The sequence below is a fragment of the Camelina sativa genome, chromosome 7, assembly GCF_030686135.1.
Source record: "Camelina sativa cultivar CO46 ecotype springtype chromosome 7, ASM3068613v1".
In the NCBI taxonomy this organism is placed as follows: Eukaryota; Viridiplantae; Streptophyta; class Magnoliopsida; order Brassicales; family Brassicaceae; genus Camelina; species Camelina sativa.
Window position 1 is genome coordinate 32000242 of NC_141886.1, and position 21873 is coordinate 32022114.

A 21873-nucleotide genomic window follows, 5' to 3' on the forward strand; every position below is an offset into this window, starting at 1 on the left:
ATTTAGGTTTGATGAACAATAGATAGAAAAAATACAAAATATGTGAAGAGATTTCTTGGGGATTCTGTGACACATATACACACGCACATATATTCATAAAGACATAACTAAAAGGGAACATGGATCTCATGGTTGATAGAAATTTTCATTTACACTCATATATATATATATATATATGTCAAGCATTCCTTGTTTTGCCATCTTGATCAACGAATCAACGTCTTGATCAACATCTCCGTAGCAAAACTAACTAAAACCTGGTTGTATAAAGCCATACTAGACCTAGTTTTTTTTATCTAGTATAGTTATCTACATTTCTATCAAAACCTATACTTAAATCATCTCCTCTCTATCTATCTTACACACATCCATTTCTCAAAAACCATCCAAAGGCCAGGGCTATACACAGAATATACGTAAGCAACAAGCATAAAATATATCATCACTATTAATTAGTTCTAATCCATGATTTGATAAGTCGAAGAGGGATATATGCCCGAGATCTCAGTTCCATGACTTGTCGATCCAAACTGAATGTTTTTGAAGGTTTGGTCGCAAGAATGAGGCAGGCCAAGAGAAAGGGAGACGCCATTCCCAACCATTGTGTGATAGATTTCAAACCCTCCATTGAAATGAATGAAGTTAGCTTGATTCATATGTTGCTTGCTGAACCTTCCTATAGAGCAACTTGAGGATGCATTTGGCATAGGGGTTTCGTTTTCATTGAATCCTTGATAAAAGGTGGGTAAGATCGAGTTCGAAGATTCATCTGAAGTGGAATTATTGTAAGGTTGCTTAGAAGATGAACCGTTGGTACTATGTTCATTTGGGTTACTTCCTTTTCTGCTTTCTTCAATATTCATTTCTTCCAAATACAATTCCTCCACCATTGGCTTCCACACCCGAACTCGAGCATTTATGAACCAATTAGACACCTACATCCATTTTACACAAAATTTTCATGAATAATTCTTTTTTTGGTTTTATTATTATTCTTCAAAAGTGTACCCACATAAAGAAAAATATATAAATATAATTAGCAATTAGATGTTAAAAAAATGTAATTAGTATGTCGAGTCTTTGTTAGATGATGTTATGAAAACTGTATATAAACTATGGGACATTTAACATTAACAAACAAAAGTATGTCGATCAAAATTCATTTACCTGACTCTTAGTAAGTCCAGTCTGTTTGGCAAGCATTACCTTATCCAGATCCCTAGGATATCTATATATATACAAACCAAAACAAGAATCATTGGTTAGTCTACAGAAACCTAACTAGTGACTATTCCATAACCTTATTGTATAGTTTTTCCTTTGTTTCAAGGCTACATCATCCATATCGACTATAATCGAAACAAAAATTAAAGATACAAGTAAACATTACTTACGGATGAAGAAAATGCTCAAAGAGCCAAGATCGTAGAATGGAAACAGCATTTTCGGGCAAACCTCTTTGCGGTCTCCAAGCATTTGAATGGTGATGTGCCATCTTACCCAAATGCTTAAGCTGCTCGTCATATTCCTTTTTCCCCAACAGCTTGTTTACGTGTTTGATTTGCAAACAAATCATGTCTCTTACAACACGAAACTTCTTTGATATTGTTTGTAACGCCATATGTGTGTACGGGTTTGCTGAGCCTAAACCCGCGGCTTGCTCAAACGATGAGATTATAGTCTGCATTTGGTCATGGTATTGCCTGTATCTTTGTTCAACCTGTGTACATCTCCCAAATCTGTTACCAATCTTTAAACGTTTACTTATCAACAAAATATACTTAACACTAGATCATATTTTTTCCCTTTCTCATGTAAAGGTTATTCTTTTAGTGAGCTACTAAATATTTTGTTTTTTTCTTTTTAGCCAAGAAAGTTCCGGACCTATTCCCATATGCTCGGGACCAACCTTTGATGCCTAAAAAAAATCCGAAACATGTTAAACACTGGCATTTTGTCAAGGTAAAAAATCCACAATGGCCAACATAAAAACAGCGTGATGGATACTGCACTTGAGTCCTAATCTCAACCTTAAATAAAAGTACTTTCTTAGCATTGCTCACATAGTTGATTTTATACACTTAAATTTCTTATATTGTTTTATGCCACACATATATCTATATAGGTAGTTACAAATGAATTACCTTTTCCACCATGGAGATGAGCTTTGCTCTCTTCATCTCCAACTCTTGGCGGTAAGCAGCCACGCCAGGCGTATGGCCGCCACCAACGATGTCCCCTTTTCCATAAATCGCAGACTCTTTACTCATTCTTGGTTCTTGTTTGGCGCCATGGCTACCGTTTCCTACATTGACAATCTCATTGAGCAATTCTTGAGCAGCTCTCAAGTAGATCGGAGTCAAACCCCTGAAGACTCCTTCGTATGAATACGTAGAGACAGAAGATATATGATCTTCTACTTCATCTCGAGGTCCATGTTGTTGAGACCCAAAGCACAAGTTGTAGAAGTGATGGTTATGAGCATTACTGGTTATTGTCGGCTCGGGGAATGGATTCAGATTCATCATAAAAATATCAGAAGAGGGTTCTCTCATATTAGATTCTCCATGAAAGAAAGAAGCCATATATTCTGAAAATAAGCCACAAAAAAGACATGGAATTCAAGAACAATCTCAAACTATATAATATAACTGATCTGACATTATCTCCTAGAGCATAGGAAAGAAAAGGTAAACAAAAGATCATGAAATTAAAGATATGTGGCACATCAAGAAAACTAACTAACCCTTTTTTTTTAATATAATAAGAAATGATGAGCAGCAAGTTATGGGTGTGAGTTTCTCATTGTCTTCTTAAACGTGTCGTTCTCTCTCTGCTTGCGATGATCATCTAATACTGTTCTCTGCTTCAATGATCTGTCTGTCAACTAGAAAGTCCAATAAGTCGCCTTTATAAATAAATATGTGATTGGACTTTTCAGAAATGAGAAATATATACTTTTCCCTCTTTCTTTTTTTTTTTTTTCTCATTGGACAACTAAACAGTGACACTCACGATTATTTGTCTTCCTTGTGATGATGTTTCGAAGTTCAAAGTTTCTATTACAAAAAATATTTTTATCTAGCTTACATAACATGATATATCCAAGGCATCTTAGGCATGAATCACACGATTCACAATCACACCCAAGAGTATGCAAAAATAACCATAGAATAATAGTTGCAATATATAGCTTAATCATAAAGATTTTTATATAACTATAAATATTTTTTTATTATATTTATAATACGTTGTATAAAGTGAAATCAATTTTTTAAAAGGTGAAAACTAATGACTTGTTTATGATCACAAATCCGGATAAATATTGAAAAGTGTAGCTAGTATATTTTGTTTAAGCTCGACAATATATAGATCTACCAAGACAATCTAAGTATAAGTGTAGCTACCATGCCTTTATATTTAGGATCATACTTGTACCATTTTCATTCGTTTTGCCATTTGTTTACTAAAAGTGAAATAAGATTATAATATATGATCGTTGACGAAATGAGAGTATTATAAATGGTATTATCTTATCATACGATGTACGCACGTTTAATACTTGGCAGCGCATGTATATGATCACCTACATGAATAGCTTATTAGGTCAACATTTATTACTAGTTAACTTATACTAGTATTATTGTTAATAAATCTACAACGAATCCATATGTATTGTGTATAATTGAATGTATGTAAAAACTAAAAAGACAATAGAAGTGGGTCAGTGGGTCAGCAGAACTATTGAGATAGTTGAAGAACGAGGAAACGTCTACTTCCACTCCACACATCAAAAGTCTACTTTTATTTTTGTATTTAAATAATAAATAACCATATTAGTTTGTGACAAGTCACTCTTTTCTTCTTTTCTACAACTAAGCAACTAACTGTATTGCAGTGAAAAACATATATAAGAAAGTAAAACTTTATCAGCCCGATCGAAATAAATAAAGTTTCTTTGCATGGCCCCTCCTTTTTGTTTCCAAAATTTCTTTCATTTACTTTTTTAGTTTATAAATAAAATATCAACATATCTATTAACAAAAAATTATGGGCTTAGTCGTAGATTCGTACAATTTCTCGAACCTGGGGATATTGTTATGTAATACACTATTGTATAAGTTAGGCACCCATCCATACTTAAACGACATATATATTCACCTTGTAACCAATGATATAAAATCCGGATCAATTTATTCCTATAGTACTCGACCTTAGCTTGTTTACTCTTTGATGAATACCTATTGGCGATAGAAAAATTTCCGTTGGTGTACCTTTTCTCATGTATTTTTCTTTGATGATACCAGTCATAGTACTTGCCTCAAAATGAATTCCAATGGTATTGCAATTTCACTACTCTCTTTGCAATAATCTGGATCTTAGATTTGGAACATGTAAATCTTTTGTTTACATGGGTTCTGCTTGTAGATCAGATGTGTTAATGTAAAAAGAATTCTTAAATTTGAATAATATGCATGGATTGGAACATCAAAGTAGGTATACGTACGTATATATAGTTATAGACGTTTTGGAAATTATTATAATAAATATCAAACAGGACTGATGAGCGCCTCAACATTCAACGTGAGAATTATTATATAGTTTGGTGGATTGAGAGACCCTATCGTGTCGGTCGGATCCAAGTTGCGCACATTCATCACCGTTCAATTTAGCTTTATTACAATAGTAGTCTTTTCTAGATTGATCAAGTACAATGCGTTATTGTTGCCAAAAGAGAGAATATAATGCGTTATTGCTATTTGCATGTACGGGTTTGTGTCAATTACAATTGTAAAGGTAAAAAAACAAACTAAAAAAAAAGAGACCAAAGCCGTACAACTTTGGAAAAAGAGTGTTGTGAGGAAAAAAATCTAAAAAAACTTCTAAAAAAAAAAAGAATAGAAACAAATTGAATATATGTATTTTTATTTAATAACTAAGAGGTAAAAAATGTCCATTATGCGGTTATGCCTCTCTTCTTCTAAAAATAGGCGGCTAAGAGCATCATTAGTGGAGTACCTCTCCCAAATTACTCTCAAATTAATTAATCATATAATTAATATTTATTTAAGTAAAGCAACCTCAAGAGTATTTTTGCAAAATCATTTCTTTGCTAGAGAATCCAAAGAAGATTGCTCAATCTTATTGGTGTCTATGTGACTGCAATATTATGTGTTTACAAAATTGTTGCTATGTGTTTACAAACACAATCTTGATGTCAACTTGAAAAATAATCCAAACAAGGTAACAAGTTACAATGTCATTTGAATCCAAAATAAAAAATACATCTAATTGTCTTACTGCTTAAAACCTGCAACTACAACTCTCATACTTAAAACCTGCAACTTCCACCCTTAAAACCTGCAACTACACAAACCTGCAACTCCCATAGTTAAAACCTGCAACTCCCACAGTTAAAACCTGCAACTACACTTAAAACCTGCAACTACAACTCCCATCGACTACTTCTTTGTGTGAGTGACTGTTTCAGGAGCATTTCCTGATCATAGTCATTAAGACAAACAAAATCGACTTAAACATTAACAAAAACTCAACAAAATCGACTTAAACATCAACAAAAACATAAACACGGTTCACCTAAACACATAGCCAAGCCTAAGAACAAAAACACAGTCTCATACGAAGAGCATACCTTTTCAACTACGAGAATCCACTCCCAATGTCAAGCTGATGAACATCCCTCTTCACCATTAAACCCCATTGTCCAGTTGATATAAACCTCGCACAAAACATGGCAAAAGAGTGAATGTTAATCACACTATAACATTAACAAAACATCAAGCAAAAACTCAACTGTACTCCTAACAACAACACACAGGTCACAATAAAAAAACATATAACATTCTCACAATCAAACAAGACAACAAACAATTAAACCCTATACTACTAAATATACATGAAAAGTTCATACCTTTTGATCATAGAACAACAGTCTGAACAACAATCAAACAAGACAACAAACGGTTAAACCCTATACAACAAAAGTTCCCTGTCTTGTAAAGCACCATAAATCGTAAAGTGTTATTGTTTGTTCTACTAGGAGAGTTTAATCATGATTACCTATACAATCTAAAACACAAAGACAGTTCATCCCTTAACAATCTAAAACACAAAGCTTCAACCTCACACAACACAAGGAAATATGTGGTAAATCAGACAAACAATCGATTTAAGCCCCAACCCGTAAACCCTCCATACAAATCACAAACCAATTAAACATCAAACAGTACCCACTCTCACAAGCAAATTGAATTTTACCTAAACCCTAATCAGTGGCGATTCGCCGTTTTGTTCTGATGAGAAGAGAGAGACATGAAAGAAGCAAAAATGAGGAGAAAAAAAATTGATTTTATATTTTTTGATCAACCATTCACAATGAGCCACGTCGCGGTTCTTAAGGGTTGCTCAAAGTGCTTCAGCAAGTTTCGATTCTCATGTAAATGGACTTTAAATGGATTGTTTATTCATGAATTGGGACCCAAACCCAAGAGAAATCAGGAGAGTACCCCTTAGTAAAGATGGTCTAAGATGCTAGGCGTGTAGACCGATGAGATTAGTATATTAAACCGGTAAAAAAAAATTAGAATGTGGTGTTCTTCTTTATATTGAAATCTTTGAACTCTTTAGCATACGGTTATATTCATTGTACAAAGATATTTTGACTGAATAAAATTTATTTTCATTAAAAAAATACTGAAAATTGAATATAGTATATAAAAATTTTAGTCCATTTGATAACTTAGTTTTTTATTTTTATTTATTTATTTATTCGATAACTTAGTTTTTTTGTTCATTCTTACTGATCTGAAAGTTTCGGATCTCTGACTTATGTGATGATATTTGTGGATGGTCCACAAAATTTAGCACCTAAACCTCAACTTTAGACACGATAACATTGAAAACATATCCTGTTGATTATATTGATGGGATATTAAGAGGGGATGACAAGGAGAGTCCACTACGGTATTGAAAAAGTTGGGTTAGCAAGTTAGCATGAATTAATCCAAAGCCATGTTGGAATAAGAGAACGACAAGTGTATTATTTACTTTGTCAAAACCATCATAACTGATCAACGACCATCATTAAAACGCTAAGAGTGAGTTATAAAGCTAATTAAAGCTTAGATTACTAGTAAAAGCCATTATAGAGCAACGTAAAATATAAACTGGAAAAGAAGTAGGTCTTGAAAAAAGTTCAATTTATTAAATGGATTGAACTTTGTATCACTACAGCCTCTTTCTCGGTTCAGGTCAATGGTGAGCTCTCAGGGTTATTTAAAAGTGCCAGAGGTTTGAGGCAAGGATGCTTTCTATCCCCATACTTGTTCGTAACTTGTATGCAAGTTCTTTCTGCACTGTTGGATAAGGCTGCTATAGACAAACAGATTGGTTATCAAACGAAATGTCACAACCTGCAACTCACTCATCTCTGCTTCGCTGACGATCTGTTAGTCTTTACTGACGGTACAAAGACTTCTATTGAAGGTATTCTAAATATATTTGACAAGTTTGCAGATTACTCTGGTCTAAAGATAAGTCTGGAAAAATCCACTTTGTATATGGCGGGTGTAAAAGAGGAGGACCAAGCAGACATTCTCAGCTCTTTTCCTTTTGCAAATGGATCGCTACCAGTACGTTATCTTGGCCTTCCCCTACTGACAAAGCGCATGACCACGCAAGATTATGCTCCTCTCATTGCTCGCATTAAAGACCGTATAAGTAGTTGGACGGCTCGTCACTTGTCTTTTGCAGGCCGTCTGCAGCTAATTGCTTCAGTACTCCACAACCTCATCAATTTCTGGATGTCTGCTTTCCGTCTTCCCAATGCCTGTATCAGTGAAATTGACAGCCTCTGCTCTGCTTTTCTTTGGTCAGGCCCGACCCTGAACACAAAGAAAGCAAAAGTGGCCTGGAAAGATGTGTGTATCCCTCGAGAGGAAGGGGGCTTGGATTAAGATCACTTAAGGAAGCAAATATGGTTAGCTGTTTGAAGCTCATATGGCGTTTACTATCCGCAAAATCACTCTGGTCACAGTGGTTGAGGATTTACTTGCTCAGAAAAGGCTCTCTTTGGTCAATAAAAGACAACACTGCATCCGGTTCTTGGATGTGGAGGAAACTACTGAAGTATAGGCATATCGCTTTAGACTTTATAAAGTACGAGGTCAGAAGTGGGAAAGGTGTCTCTTTCTGGCATGATAAGTGGTCGACTTTGGGTTGTTTACTGGATATAACAGGCGTTCGAGGTTGTATTGATATGGGAATCCCACTAGATGCAACTGTTGCAGAGGCTTTACTCCACAGAAAACGAAGACACCGTGTGGACTATCTCAACCAAATAGAGCTGGCTCTAGATGAGATACGTTCACTTGGGACAACTTCTGCAGCTGACATGGTCTTATGGAAAGGGAAAGGAGGTCGGTTCACAACTAAATTCACAACAAGGGAGACATGGCTGCAGCTACGGGAATGTCATGATAAAAAAGACTGGGTGACAGGGATTTGGTTCTCGCAAGCGACACCAAAATACTCTTTCATTGCTTGGTTAGCCACATTGAATAGGCTCTCCACAAGTGACCGTATGCAATCCTGGGGAGGAAATTTCACCACATCATGTGTTCTCTGCTCGTGCTCTCTTGAAACAAGGAACCATCTGTTTTTCTCCTGTCCCTTCTCAACAAAAATTTGGACAGGCCTAACATCAAATCTTCTACTCAACAGATTTTCAACATCATGGGACCACATCCTCTCTTTACTCACGGACGCCACGCAAACCCCTGTCACTTTATACCTCTTGCGCTACACTTTTCAGGCCATAGTCCACACTATCTGGAAGGAAAGAAATGGCAGAAGACAAGGAGAAGGCCAAACCCCTGCTCCCCTTTTTATCAAACTCCTGGACCGGCATGTCAGAGACAGACTGCTCTCCATCTACACTCAAGGAAATGGCAAATACACGACTGCAATGGAACAATGGCTCGCTTCAAGATAATTTTTTCTTTTCTCATTGTCTTTAGTCTCAGATAGATAAAATCTCAAACAATTTCAAACACTCAACACAAAGCAGATGTAAAAAGTTTTTTTCGAATAAATTTTACATTTTATTAAAAAAAAAAAAAAAAAAAAAAAAAAAAAAAAAAAAAAAAAAGTAGTCATCTCGTGTGCCTGCATTATCATGCAACTTCTAATCTTAGATAGCCATTATGGAAACAACTCATTACTTTGTCATTTTACAAGGAACTTTTGTTTTTTTGACTTATGGTTACTTAATGATGTTTAGGAGATTGATTTTTTTTTTTTTTTTTTTTTTTTTTTTTTTTTATATATATATATAATCGGCTGTCTTTAATTTGCAAAACTTGAATATGCGCAATCGTGGAATAATACTTTAATTAATGTATATAAAGAGAAAAATTATATGAAAATAAAAAGTTCTTGGTAGTCTAACCAAAATGACAAAAATCTACAATTTCAAAACAAAGAGGTTTTAGTCTTACTAAACGGGATATGAAATCTCCCGTTTAGAAATATACATAGTGAAATTGATCATCGAAACCTAAATTAAACAGTCATCGAAACAAAGATTAATATTCCACGAAACTGGAGAAGGTGAACAACCCAGTAGAGAGATGCGTATTCCTAATTAGTTCCAAAATTTGAAGTTGAGAATCTTGATGCTATCGAGGGAGATATAGTTGGCATAGAGCAAAATAATGTTTTCAATTTTAAGTGAACAGGTGATATATAGACTCTCTTTATCATTTTGCCTCTACTAATATTTTACTGTCGTTTGACTAATTTAATATAGTCAATTTCATACTTATGGTTAGCTCTTTAGTTATTTACAGAATCATCCACTTGACAAAATTCTTGAGAGGCTCTTTGCTTCTATGAATGACAAACTTAAAATAATAGAAACCTCTGACTACTTTAAGGATCATTGTCTTGCTAGCGTTGTTAGAGTCGACTTGAGGGTCCAAAACAGTATGGCATTGTGCTACCCCTGTCAAATGTCAGGGATTCAAAGTCGGAGTTGAAACATACGAAGCTCATAAACTGATTCCCTTATAAATTTGTCACAGCATGACATTTTCTGATTTCTTGTTAACTGTAAAACAAAAGCTATGTTGGTGCGCTTCATATAATTCAGTATGCAAAAGTATGCCATGAAACCTCCGTAATACATTCACGGGCCTTGCCCAATAAACATTAATTCAAAATAGCAGCCCACAACTCTACAATATACTCCACGTTAGCATAAATAGACAATGAGGTACACATTTGGTGATAGTGTATTGTGTATGACAGCATCTTGTCCATTCGTTACATACAATGGTCATAAATTAAGCGACTTTACATAAGACGTCTAATTTAGTCAGAATCATCATTCGCCTATTAACTTTTGCATAGAGTCAATATTGTCAAGCGTTTGGTATTATTAACTCTTTGGTGGATATATGGGTCTGAGGACTGAGGGTCTCCTTAGCATTTTTTTTCTGCGCATTGTACATATGAAAACAATAATAGAAAACTTCGTATTTCATTCACTTTTATGGACGAATCATTTGACATGACAAAATATTCTAGAAAAGTTTGAACTAGTTGATGAGTATGGGTTCTATTTGGGTTCATTTCACTAGATGGTGATTACCCTATGTATGTGATACAATAAAGCGATATTAGATGACTTGTTATATTTCAGTTCCAAATTTCGATGAACAAAAAAAAATTTATAATATTAAATTTAATATAGTATTTGAATCTTCATACAATTAGTTTAGTTCAAATTTCGATTTTAGTCATATAATTTTATTTTCAGAAAGTTAATATTTACATCATTTTTTCGGTTTGAATCCAAAATTGGTTTTTGGTATATATAAAAAAGGGAATCACTAAAATCATATTTTAAAAAACCGGTTCAATTGTTATTTTTTCGTATAATTTGAATTTTGTCTGATTTGGTATCCGGATCAAACACTCTAGTTAACATATAACCAAAAAAAGCGCACAGGCAATAAGCTTCCATGGGGGAATCTTGATATGCTGACTCCTCAATCCTCACTAGTCACTCCTGTAAGAAAGTGTGACAATATTACTGACATGTATGGCAGCAAACAGAAGAAAACAAAGTAGAATTAATATACTAGCTACCGACTGACTGCTTTAATAGTTCATTACTAGGTAGCAGAGAATTGAGAAACACAAAACGTTAACAGTTCATTAACCAAAATATATATACATTATCGTCAAAAAAAAAAATTTCTATATTTTGACAAAATATATATATATATATATATATATATATATATATATCAAAATAACGTGAATAGAGCAATTTTGAAATAAGGGTTGTTTTCATAAGTCTTTAAGTGTAAAATTAACATATTATAATAAGTCCCTTGGTTCATATCAGTGTCGTTTTTACAACATATACCGGATACCATAGACATCTAATTCAAAAATAAATATATAATTCAAAAAAAAAAAAAAACATAGTTTGGAGGAAAATGATAATGAATGGACACAACGAGCATATATACTAGTTCTTTACAAGTTTTGTGGTTAATATGACATTTTCAAGTACAGGAAAACTATTGGAAACTGCAGGCTTATTATATAGGTTCTATCATATCTGAGAGAGTCGATTTACATGCAAATATCTTTGAAATTACAAGTTATATATATAGCACCGAATGGCTTGTAATCTCTCACTGACTTTGCATCCTCATGCCTGGATAGGAAAAGATAGTTGATAATCTTCTGAGGCATGGACCGTGTAAGAAAAAGGATTGTAACGCAATAGTGAGGTAGCCAATCATTGTCCAAACTTATTGATATGACTTGGTGGGTGGTGCAGACATTTTTTCTAGGAGATTTATTGGATGCCATTAAGAATATTGTCGATTTGATACTTCTATATATATATAAAAGATTTGTATCCTGTTCTTTTGAAAATCGTTACAACAAGTAGTAGCGACATAAATAGAAAGGAAAAGAATGAGAGATAAAAGAGAGATGAGTGAGGGAGTTGTTGCTAGATCCAGCGAGAAACAAAGCCATTGATGTTCCGGCTAGACTTCTGGTGACGAAGACTGGACCACAGTTATTGTGTCAGTAAAACGATAAACAATTTCACCTGCTCTTCTGCAGGATATTACATGATCATTTACTTAATTCTATTTTGTTTTAAAGTTATTTTGTGCATATTTTCTATATTTAATCAGATTTATACATGAAAAAATAGAATTGATATTTCGAGTCGAAGATGAGTCTAATCATACAAGTTGTAACAATATAAATGGATCTAATTCATTAACTACATAATAACACACACAAAAATGAACACAAATTAACAGCAAAAATCAGTCAATTATTTTTTTTGAACATCCAAAAATCAAGAAAAAGTTGTTTTAGAGTATTTAGCATTGTCTCTAATCTTGTTTTGGATAATGTATTTTTGATACCAAGATGCATGAACATCTATGAAACGTTTTTCCGTTGTGATGTCTAAACCAGACGTCTCTATTTTTGTTGTTTGCATGAACACTTCGACGGTATTAACTTTTTTAATTGCTTTTCGATCATATTTTTATCCATTCTTTTTACCATAATTTGGTGATAAACTTGACGTAAACTTTTTTATATGTTAGTAACTCCAACATAAAAGTATGAATGAGTTGTTAAATGCTCCATGAATTTTTTAAAATACTACAAAAAGAAATACAGACGTCAAACTATAGCACCAAAGTGATTGTGTTTTATTTCTATTTACGATTTAACATTATAAATATTTTGAAACTTTTTAAGTTTTAATTCACCTTTTCAAAGTGTATGTTCAGGTTTAAATGACACCTCAAATGTATTTAGATATTTTAGGTGGTATTTATATAGACTAACTTTAATATATAGAACGTGCATGTTTCATAAACTCGATAATACAGTTTTTCTTTTATGCGACTTAAATTACAACTTCTCATTAAATAATTAACACAATTATCCAATATATACATATAAGTAAAATAAGAGGACGATGTTGTTTTTTTTTTTTTTTAATTAAAGGCAAATACAAATAAGATGGAAGATGTAGATTGAATTTTGAAATGAAACAAAGGCAAAGCCAAAGGCTCTCAACATTCTTCATTATTCGCACTCTATTACACCACTCTACCCTACCCACTCTACCCACGTGGCATTCTTCCTCTCTCCAACCCTCCAACATCGATCATTATATCATTCCTATGCATGTCGGTATATTTTATCATTTCTCTACATTCTATTGTTTTCACAAATTATTACACCTCTCTATCGAATGTTATAGCTAGTATATCTCATACCTTTTTTCTTCCTTTGAATGTCCACCTAGTATAAAACTGAAGATAGAACCAATATGGTCCACATTTTATGCTAAAATAACCGAACAAACTGTTTGAACATACGATTATCAACCAACATGGTCTCATTTTAGGTTTCTTTTAAGTTTCCAAAATATTTAATATACAGCAACTAGACATCATCTAATATATAACTCACCGAACACTTTATGTAACGTATATTATAAATACATGATCTAAGAATGAACATGTAAACATTTCCGTAAATCCACATCAGATAAATATTTCAGACGTAAATTTCTAAAAATACTCTTTTCAAAATTGAATTGAATCTGGTATTTTGGGGAGTTTACGTTTCACTTGGATCCTCAAACACCTAAATTAACAACCACATGGAATTTATTTTTTATATATTTTATTTGTTAAAATATATTATTTATAATAATATTTACAACTATGTTATATAAAATTTTTCTTTAAAAACGTAACATCACCTTTCATTTATGATAAGTTAAATGAAGATAATTTCTAAAAACAGTATAACATTAATCTTAATTTTGCTCTATATATATTCTTTGTTATAAACTATTATTGTTCAGTGGATGTAATTGAGAAGAGAATATAGTTTGGACCTCTATTGTCATAGGGGTCTCTCTGTGAAAATTAAAAAAAGGCACTGCCACTTCTGTGAAAATTTCAGAGAGTGAATGGCAAAACTTGTCACTGGTGACGTCATCAAGACAGCAACAACCACTAATTCAATCTTGATGGTTTACGAGACTACACCTAAGCATTATAAACATCTTTTATCTTATTTTATTTTTGTTGTGATTTCTCTCAATTTCTTCTCTGCCTCTTCTTGTTAATATCAAATGAAATTCTTTTTTTCATTTGTTTTTTATTTTTTGTTAAAGGATATATCTTTTTTTTTATTTTTCACTCGAAAAGTTGCAACCTACCACGCAAATGTTTACTTTTGTTACCACCTATAGTTTATGTACCATCTAAGTAACTAGGGATATGTCTATATTCATTTGGTATATAGCAAATGTTTTTTTCCCACAAGAAACATGGACGGCGCAAATTTACAATAAGTGTTATGCGTGTTTTTACACAATAAGAGAGTTTGACAAAAAAAAAAAAAAAAAAAAAAAAAAAACACAATAAGAGAAAAGAAAATACTCAACGTTACAAAAGCTTAGAGGTGGAGGTTTTGTTCGTTTGCCTCTTCATCTGAACATGGACGAGAACAGTAACCACATGAAATGTTGCGACCGATGATTCTGTGATATATATATACATACACCATTCAGAAATGCAGAAAAATTTGTATTACTAAGATTTATTTATTTCTGATGACTAAACGAACAAAAAAAAACAGTGGTTTTTTAGGATTGGTCTATTAATCAAATACGATAAATTTGATCTGATTGATGACATGTGAACTATTTCTTCTTTTTGTTGCTTTCCAAGATCATGAACACTACAAAATTGATATGGTTATCCATTACGAAACTGCATTCATTTGAAAAAAAATTAAAACTAAAATACTGTGTAATTAAACAATAAGAAGCTGTGTAATATTATGGTGGTCAAAAGATTATGATTTTCTTTTAGTGATTTAGTGTAATATTCATGATAGTTATCTCTATCGAAAATTTGAGTCGGATCACTAAATGTATATATAGATTTAAAGCTCTCGAGTTTATATTAAGTTATTGGGTTCTGATCTTGATGGATTCGCAATTTGGCAACTGTTAAGCAAGATAATAGACCAAGCACATAAGAATCCTAGAACACGGTATGCGTGAAGGTGCACCTCTTGGATATAGTCAGTATAATGGTTTAGAAGCCAAGCATACTTAAAGAAGAAGACTATATATATATATACGTGAAGGTGCACTTAACATGTTTTGCTTAGTCAACACAATGATTTTATTAGTTTTTACAATCTTGAGACTTGAGAGGCTTGTGGTGGGTTTTGTCTTACCATGCTTATGAACTATGATGTGTATTTCTGGAACGTTAAGCATTTAATTTGGTTCTTGTACAGTTAGGGGAAAGCAATTTGTGAGAGATGTTTATTGGCAAGATTCATTTGAGTATGTACCTCATTTAATTGTTTGTCCACCATGTAATATGAGAATGAACTAGTTACTAGTTGATCGAGGTTGAACCAAAGAGTGTTTTAGTGATTTTCTTAGAAAATACTATATAAAATGATAGTAACATATATTAAAATAATCCGTAAATAAAACACCTTGAACTTATGAGAGAATTTAGTTCTTTGTGTTTGTGTGTGTGTACGGGAAGCAATAACAGAAAAAAAAAAAAAAAAAATCCACTTTAATTATTGGCAACAACAACAACTACAAAGTACATAAATCCTCTAAATTCTAGTGTTTTAATAAATAATATTTGGGAACGTCTTTTAATTTTTTTCTTCCTTAATCTCTTTTGTTTTTATCTAAAAACAAAACTTTTAGGATATTACCTCAAAAAAAAAAAAAAAATAATAATAATTCGTCTACCACCATCGGAAAAAGACAAAAGACTTCGACTACCCCACTCAGTGGCACAATCCTGTAATTTCTACTAAACATCAATACCCTTTCTCGAATTCATCGTCTTCTTTGTTTTTTTTTTTTATTAAGAAGAAGACAGTACCTTTTCCTCCATTTTCATTACCTTTTTTTTATTTTTCACCAAGAAGCACACACAAAAGGGAGAAATAAGCTTCATTTTGATTTCTCTTCTTGTTAAAGTTCTTTGAAGAAGCTAATTTCAAATGGCTGGTATTACTGGAATCTTAAAGCTTGAAGCTTGGAGTATCTTGTGAAGAAGCAGAGCCAAAAAAAAAAAACCAAACTTTTTTTTTATTTTTCTGGGCTTTTGAGTTTTTCTTTTTTCTTTTCCTACTTTTTTTTTTTTTTTTTTTTTTTTAATTTTATCACCGGAAGTAATGGCATGTCGGAGTATGATCGCTTTTAGTTTAGATCCTGAGAGGAAACAAAGTGGAGGACTTAGAACAAAACAAGCTGGAAGAGGATCTTGCCGTGGAAGTTAGTCTTTGTTCCTCAATCTCCTTAAAAGAATGTAAATAATGTGTTTTTCATTTTCTCTCTCTATAGTTTTATTAGAGATTTGTTCGAAATTTAGTTTTCTTTTTTGAAGTTAAGAAAGTTTTGATTTTGATTTTGATTTTTTTTTTTTTTTTTCTGAGCAGTTTGAAATTGCACTGTTGTAAGTGAAAAGATCGTTCTTGTTGGAGCTAAAGAGAGAAAAGCTATGGGAGTTTTACTACAAGAAGCTTTGAGGTCTATGTGTGTTAATAATCAATGGTGTTATGCTGTTTTCTGGAAGATTGGTTGTCAAAATTCTAGGTATACCATTTTTTCATTTCTCTTACTTTATTATTGTTGAAATTGGACTCTCTTTTTTTTTTTGGGAGTATTTTAGCTAAATGTTTTTGTTTATGTCTCTTAGATGTGCCAAAAGTTTTGAATATTCAGTCAAACATATTCAGTTTTTATTTTGGAAGACTTGTTTTGATAGTTTAAAGTTTGGGAATTTGAGTGGGTATAAAACTCAGATCTCGAGGATGACCTAGAATTATTTATCTCTGTTTTCCTGATTTCTTGGAGTTTTGTGTTTGGTTTGATCTTGTTTGTCTCAAAGAATCTTTCGATTTGTTGTTTGTTTTGTCGACCAAAAACCATATCCTTTTCCTTTGGTTATGTGTTTTATGAATTGTCTCAAGTTCTTAACTCTCTTGTCATTTCATTTTTATTTTTTTGTCTTTGTTTATAGCTCAAAATCTTTTTCTTGTATTCTAACTTAACCATTGTTACATCTTTTTTTTGTCGTGTGTGTATTCTTTATATTCCATTTAATCATATACTTTTTGGATGTGTTTCTCTTTGTGCAGCTTGTTGATTTGGGAGGAATGCTATAATGATACCGCATCAAGCTCACATCCGCGAAGAGTGTCTGGACTTGGTATTGATGCACAAGGGAATGATAAAGTTCAATTGCTTACTAACAGAATGATGTTGAACAATCGAATCATTTTGGTCGGCGAAGGGTATGTATTCTTGTACTGCCCTTCTATTATGTTTATGAAGTTTTTATGAATTTGATTATCTGAGTAGCTCACACACACGAACTGCATTTTCAGGTTAGTTGGCCGAGCTGCATTTACTGGACATCATCAATGGATTCTAGCAAACAGTTTCAACCGCGATGTCCATCCACCTGAGGTTATTAATGAGATGCTTCTCCAATTCTCTGCTGGTATTCAGGTGTGACAATTTCTTAATTTGTATACTTGAGAGTATATTACATTTTCAAGCTAATCAGAAGTTTGACTCGTTCGATCTTCAGACTGTTGCAGTTTTTCCAGTTGTTCCTCACGGTGTTGTTCAACTCGGTTCCTCTCTACCTGTAAGTTTTGGCTATTTTAGTTAGTTACAAGTTATATTGTTATGTAAAAGGGAGATTCTTGTTCTTAACTAAACTGTTTTGTGTTCAGATTATGGAGAACTTGGGGTTTGTGAATGATGTGAAGGGTCTTATCTTGCGACTAGGATGTGTTCCCGGAGCTCTCTTATCTGAAGACTACAGAACTTATGAACCTGCTGCTGATTTTATTGGAGTGCCAGTGTCCCGGATAATACCTTCTCAAGGACACAAGATCCTCCAGTCTTCAGCTTTCGTAGCTGAAACTAGCAAGCCACACTTCAACTCCACTGGATCATCAGATCAAATGGTTGAAGAAGCTCCCTCTACTCTCGTGGATGAACAGATCAAGCAAGCAAATCTGAGAGACAGAAATGAAGGAGGATGGCAAAACACAATGGGTTTTTTATCAGCTGCAGAAGTTGCAGTACCTTCAACAAATCCAGATGCATGGCTGAATCAAAACTTCTCCTGTATGTCTAATGTGGATGCAGCAGGGCAACAACTCCAATGTGACGACATCAGTTCCAAACGCTCGCTTGGAAGTGATGACTTGTTCGATATGTTGGGTTTTGATGATAAGAACAAAGGTTGTGACAACAGTCGGGGAGTTTCACAGATGAGAACTGAAGTACTCACTAGGGAGTTATCTGACTTTAGGATCATTCAAGAAATGGATCCTGAGTTTGGCTCTTCGGGTTATGAACTTTCAGGAACAGATCATCTGTTAGATGCTGTGGTCTCGGGTGCATGCTCCTCAACAAAGCAGATCTCGGATGAATCATCTGAGTCCTGCAAAACCACTTTGACTAAAGTTAGTAACTCTTCGGTTACCACGCCATCTCACAGTAGCCCTCAAGGTAGCCAGTTATTTGAAAAGAAACACGTGCAACCACCGGGGCCATCATCAGTGTACGGGTCTCAGATCAGTTCTTGGGTTGAACAAGCACACAGCTTGAAGCGTGAGGATAGTCCAAGGATGATGAATAAGAATGAAACTGCAAAACCAACTAATAACCGTAAAAGGCTTAAACCAGGAGAGAATCCAAGACCAAGGCCTAAAGATCGCCAAATGATTCAAGATCGTGTCAAGGAGTTGCGTGAAATCATACCAAATGGTGCAAAGGTAAGTGAAAAGATGATCTGTATTCTCGGCAAATTAACCAATCACTTATATAAAGATTATTACTAACAAAGAGTAAATGTGGTTCTTGATTAACAGTGTAGCATTGATGCACTCCTCGAACGTACAATAAAGCACATGCTCTTCTTGCAAAACGTCTCCAAGCATGCTGATAAGCTGAAACATACCGGGGAATCCAAGGTAAAACGAATAGTCAGAATTTTTTGGTTTCTCTATTATAAGTCTTTTGTATGTTCTGACATTTTCTTGTGCTGTTATAAGATTATGAAAGAGGAAGGTGGAGGAGCAACATGGGCTTTTGAAGTCGGGTCAAAGTCTATGGTGTGTCCAATCGTCGTAGAGGATATAAACCCACCTCGCATTTTCCAAGTTGAGGTAACATTACTGCCTAAATGTTTTAAAAGAAACCATTCATGGTCTTGGCTTTGTTTTCATCAAGTCTTTTTGTTCGTGACAGATGTTATGCGAACAGCGAGGATTCTTTCTAGAAATAGCTGATTGGATCAGAAGCTTAGGGTTGACGATCTTGAAGGGTGTCATCGAAACTCGAATAGACAAGATTTGGGCTCGCTTCACCGTTGAGGTATAGTATATATAAGTTAAAAGTTTGTTTAACTTGGAATCATGAGATATTGTGCTAGTATGTGTCTTATCTAAACTGTAACCGGGTTGATATTGTATCGTAGGCAACTCGAGACGTGACGAGGATGGAGATATTCATGCAGCTAGTGAATATCTTGGAGCAGACAATGAAATGTGGAGGCAACTCTAAAACTATTTTGGATGGTATCAAAGCTACAATGCCCCTACCGGTTACTGGTGGCTGTTCTATGTAATGACCGTACCGGTTTGGTTAAAGCTTTTGATTTATATAGAGGTTACGAGCGGACCGCTCTCAAGGACTTAGGCTCGCTATGACTAACTTAAAAAAGTCAGTCTGAAACAGAGATGTATGATTTTTAAGTGTTTTCTTTTCTTAATAACTTTTTGTTTGTACATTTTTTTTTGCGATTTTTGGGAATTATCATTTGTGTGGAATTTTCACTTTTTAATTTATGTTTTGGACTTGTAATTTTTTTTAGTTAAATTTATATCTCGACCAGTAAGAGTTCAAAAGATTCACGGATTTCAAAACCGGTTAAAGAACCGGTCCATCAACAGCTTTAACAGTACACAACAAAGCTACACATGTTACAAGTAACTTTATGTTACTTTGATTAGTAACTCTATGTATATAATTAGCTTATTATTATTAAAAACAAAGAACAAGAAGCTCTTCTTTCAATAAAATCCACTCTTCTTTATTAAGAAATGTGAGGCCTATAAGAAAAAGCTAACAATGGTTAGTTATAAAATATAATACTTTAGTTAACAGCCTTATAATGTGCTGTCATGTGACTTCAAAACTACACTAAATATGATCTCTAATGGATGTCTTAATCCATTCCTAAGTTTCACATTGTTTTGCATACTGATTAGTGGATCCAAACTAGTCTTGAGACTCTTGACCTCAAGATACAAATTTAAAACTGTGTTTTTGTTTGTTGTCTCAATATGCTTTATTTACCCTTTTGAGGTACCTAAACTTTGCTGCAAAAGGTGCATGAACATCTTTGTGTCTTGTTTTAGCCTTCTCTCCACTCTACAGATTATGATGGGATAATCGACAGCACATTATGATTCACAAAAATTCACATTATGATAAGTTTTTTTTTTTCTTTTCTTTTTCCTTGGGCCCTTCAATTTTCTTCCTCACTTTTAAAATATGCTTCCAATAATACTTTATCAAACAGTCTACTAGAGATAATTCCCCACTAGGCTACAGATGTATATTCTCTTTATATCTTTATATATACAATATGCACCTTTTTCAGTTGTAGAAATTAACCGCAAGTTGTATTATTATTTTTAATTTTTATATAGGTGAACTGAATAAATAGATACGAATATTAAATTCTAAAGGGATGTAGCAAGATTTGTCTTGTTTGAAAATTAGTATATGAAAATTTATATATAATAATAGGGAAATTAGTATATGAAATTTTATTTTATTTTATATTAAAAATAAAAAGGGCATTTTTTTTTTCTTCATTTGCGTAGGGCATTTAAATACCGCCGGCCGGCCCTGAAAGAATCGAATGTTTTTAAACATTGCCCAATGATGGATATCTTGGCATAATGTTTCAACAGAAGCATCAAATGTCGTTGATGATGTTGATGAGAACTGAGAAGTTTACGACCTATACCACATGCACAAAAAAACTACATCAAGTTAGGATTTTATATTTTTATTAATTCTGTAATGGATAATAATATACAACAAACCAAATCCTCACCTAAGCTTCAAAACTCGATACAATTAAAAAAGCGGAATATCTTATCTCTATCTAGTATATTATACCGTGGGAACCTCTGATCCATATATGCCACTTCTCTAGTCACTCAAGTATGACCCCCCGTTAACAGTATACTGTTGATGTTAGTACATACATAAATTTTAAGTCAACTATAACATATGTATATCTTTTAAAATATAAATGGATTAAGGTCTTTTAATGATACCAAACTTTTCTTACTCCAGTGAAAATTTATCTTTTTATCTTTTTTTTTCCTTATGGCAAATCGCTTGTAGAGTAAAGCAAAAGCAACGAAAGTACTATTTGCTTAAATATTTACATTATGTTGTGGCAGTAAAGCAATTATTCTACCCCATTTATCATTATAGAGAATTCTATTATAGCAAACAGTTAATGTATATCTTCTACATGTTGTTAGAGCATTTACACTAGAGAAATTTTTCAACGTTACTCAAAAAATAATAATAATAATATTTTAATATTTAACCAAGGAGAAGTGGACAAGTGTAGAAATTTTCAGAGTAGCGATTCTAGCCCAAGCACTTAAAGCATCAGTTCTCTC

The 21873-nt window shown here is 33.3% G+C and overlaps 3 protein-coding genes across 5 annotated transcripts; 2 read left to right on the forward strand and 1 right to left on the reverse strand.

The window, feature by feature from the left end:
• Positions 1 to 104: 104 nt before the first annotated feature.
• Positions 105 to 2926, reverse strand: LOC104703545 (BEL1-like homeodomain protein 5). The gene is made up of 5 exons (XM_010419572.3): positions 2747 to 2926; positions 2145 to 2590; positions 1395 to 1720; positions 1168 to 1228; positions 105 to 935 (listed from the first exon to the last, which is right to left on the reverse strand). Exons 2-5 carry the CDS (start codon positions 2583 to 2585, stop codon positions 459 to 461), a joined length of 1305 nt encoding a protein of 434 aa, XP_010417874.2. The 5' UTR covers positions 2586 to 2590; positions 2747 to 2926; the 3' UTR covers positions 105 to 458.
• Positions 2927 to 7996: 5070 nt separating this feature from the next.
• On the forward strand, positions 7997 to 9013 carry LOC147941929 (uncharacterized). The gene has a single exon (XM_087458694.1). It carries the CDS (start codon positions 7997 to 7999, stop codon positions 9011 to 9013), a length of 1017 nt encoding a protein of 338 aa, XP_087314820.1.
• Positions 9014 to 15929: 6916 nt separating this feature from the next.
• LOC104703546 (transcription factor LHW) lies at positions 15930 to 20070 on the forward strand. Of its 3 annotated transcripts, none has more exons than XM_010419573.3 (10): positions 15930 to 16414; positions 16579 to 16735; positions 17281 to 17436; positions 17530 to 17653; positions 17736 to 17795; positions 17884 to 18936; positions 19033 to 19134; positions 19216 to 19329; positions 19412 to 19537; positions 19641 to 20070. In XM_010419573.3, the coding sequence occupies exons 2-10, from the start codon at positions 16641 to 16643 to the stop codon at positions 19788 to 19790; spliced, it is 1980 nt and encodes a 659-aa protein (XP_010417875.2). In that variant the 5' UTR covers positions 15930 to 16414; positions 16579 to 16640; the 3' UTR covers positions 19791 to 20070. The 3 variants fall into 3 exon arrangements, with proteins under 3 accessions (XP_010417875.2, XP_019083604.2, XP_019083605.2); XM_019228059.2 differs by having other exon boundaries at positions 15949 to 16448; XM_019228060.2 differs by lacking the exon at positions 16579 to 16735 and having other exon boundaries at positions 15979 to 16414.
• Positions 20071 to 21873: the final 1803 nt, after the last annotated feature.

Excerpts from the sequence above, each read along its gene's own strand:
- LOC147941929 (XM_087458694.1), top strand. The coding sequence starts at position 7,997 with ATGGTTAGCTGTTTGAAGCTCATATGGCGTTTACTATCCGCAAAATCA.
- LOC104703545 (XM_010419572.3), bottom strand. The coding sequence starts at position 2,585 with ATGGCTTCTTTCTTTCATGGAGAATCTAATATGAGAGAACCCTCTTCT. Across the intron at positions 1,721-2,144 it reads TCATCTCCATGGTGGAAAAG|GTTGAACAAAGATACAGGCA; the intron begins GTAATTCATTTG and ends AGATGTACACAG. Across the intron at positions 936-1,167 it reads CTGGACTTACTAAGAGTCAG|GTGTCTAATTGGTTCATAAA; the intron begins GTAAATGAATTT and ends AAATGGATGTAG.
- LOC104703546 (XM_010419573.3), top strand. The coding sequence starts at position 16,641 with ATGGGAGTTTTACTACAAGAAGCTTTGAGGTCTATGTGTGTTAATAAT. Across the intron at positions 17,437-17,529 it reads ATCATTTTGGTCGGCGAAGG|GTTAGTTGGCCGAGCTGCAT; the intron begins GTATGTATTCTT and ends CTGCATTTTCAG. Across the intron at positions 19,538-19,640 it reads GGGCTCGCTTCACCGTTGAG|GCAACTCGAGACGTGACGAG; the intron begins GTATAGTATATA and ends ATTGTATCGTAG.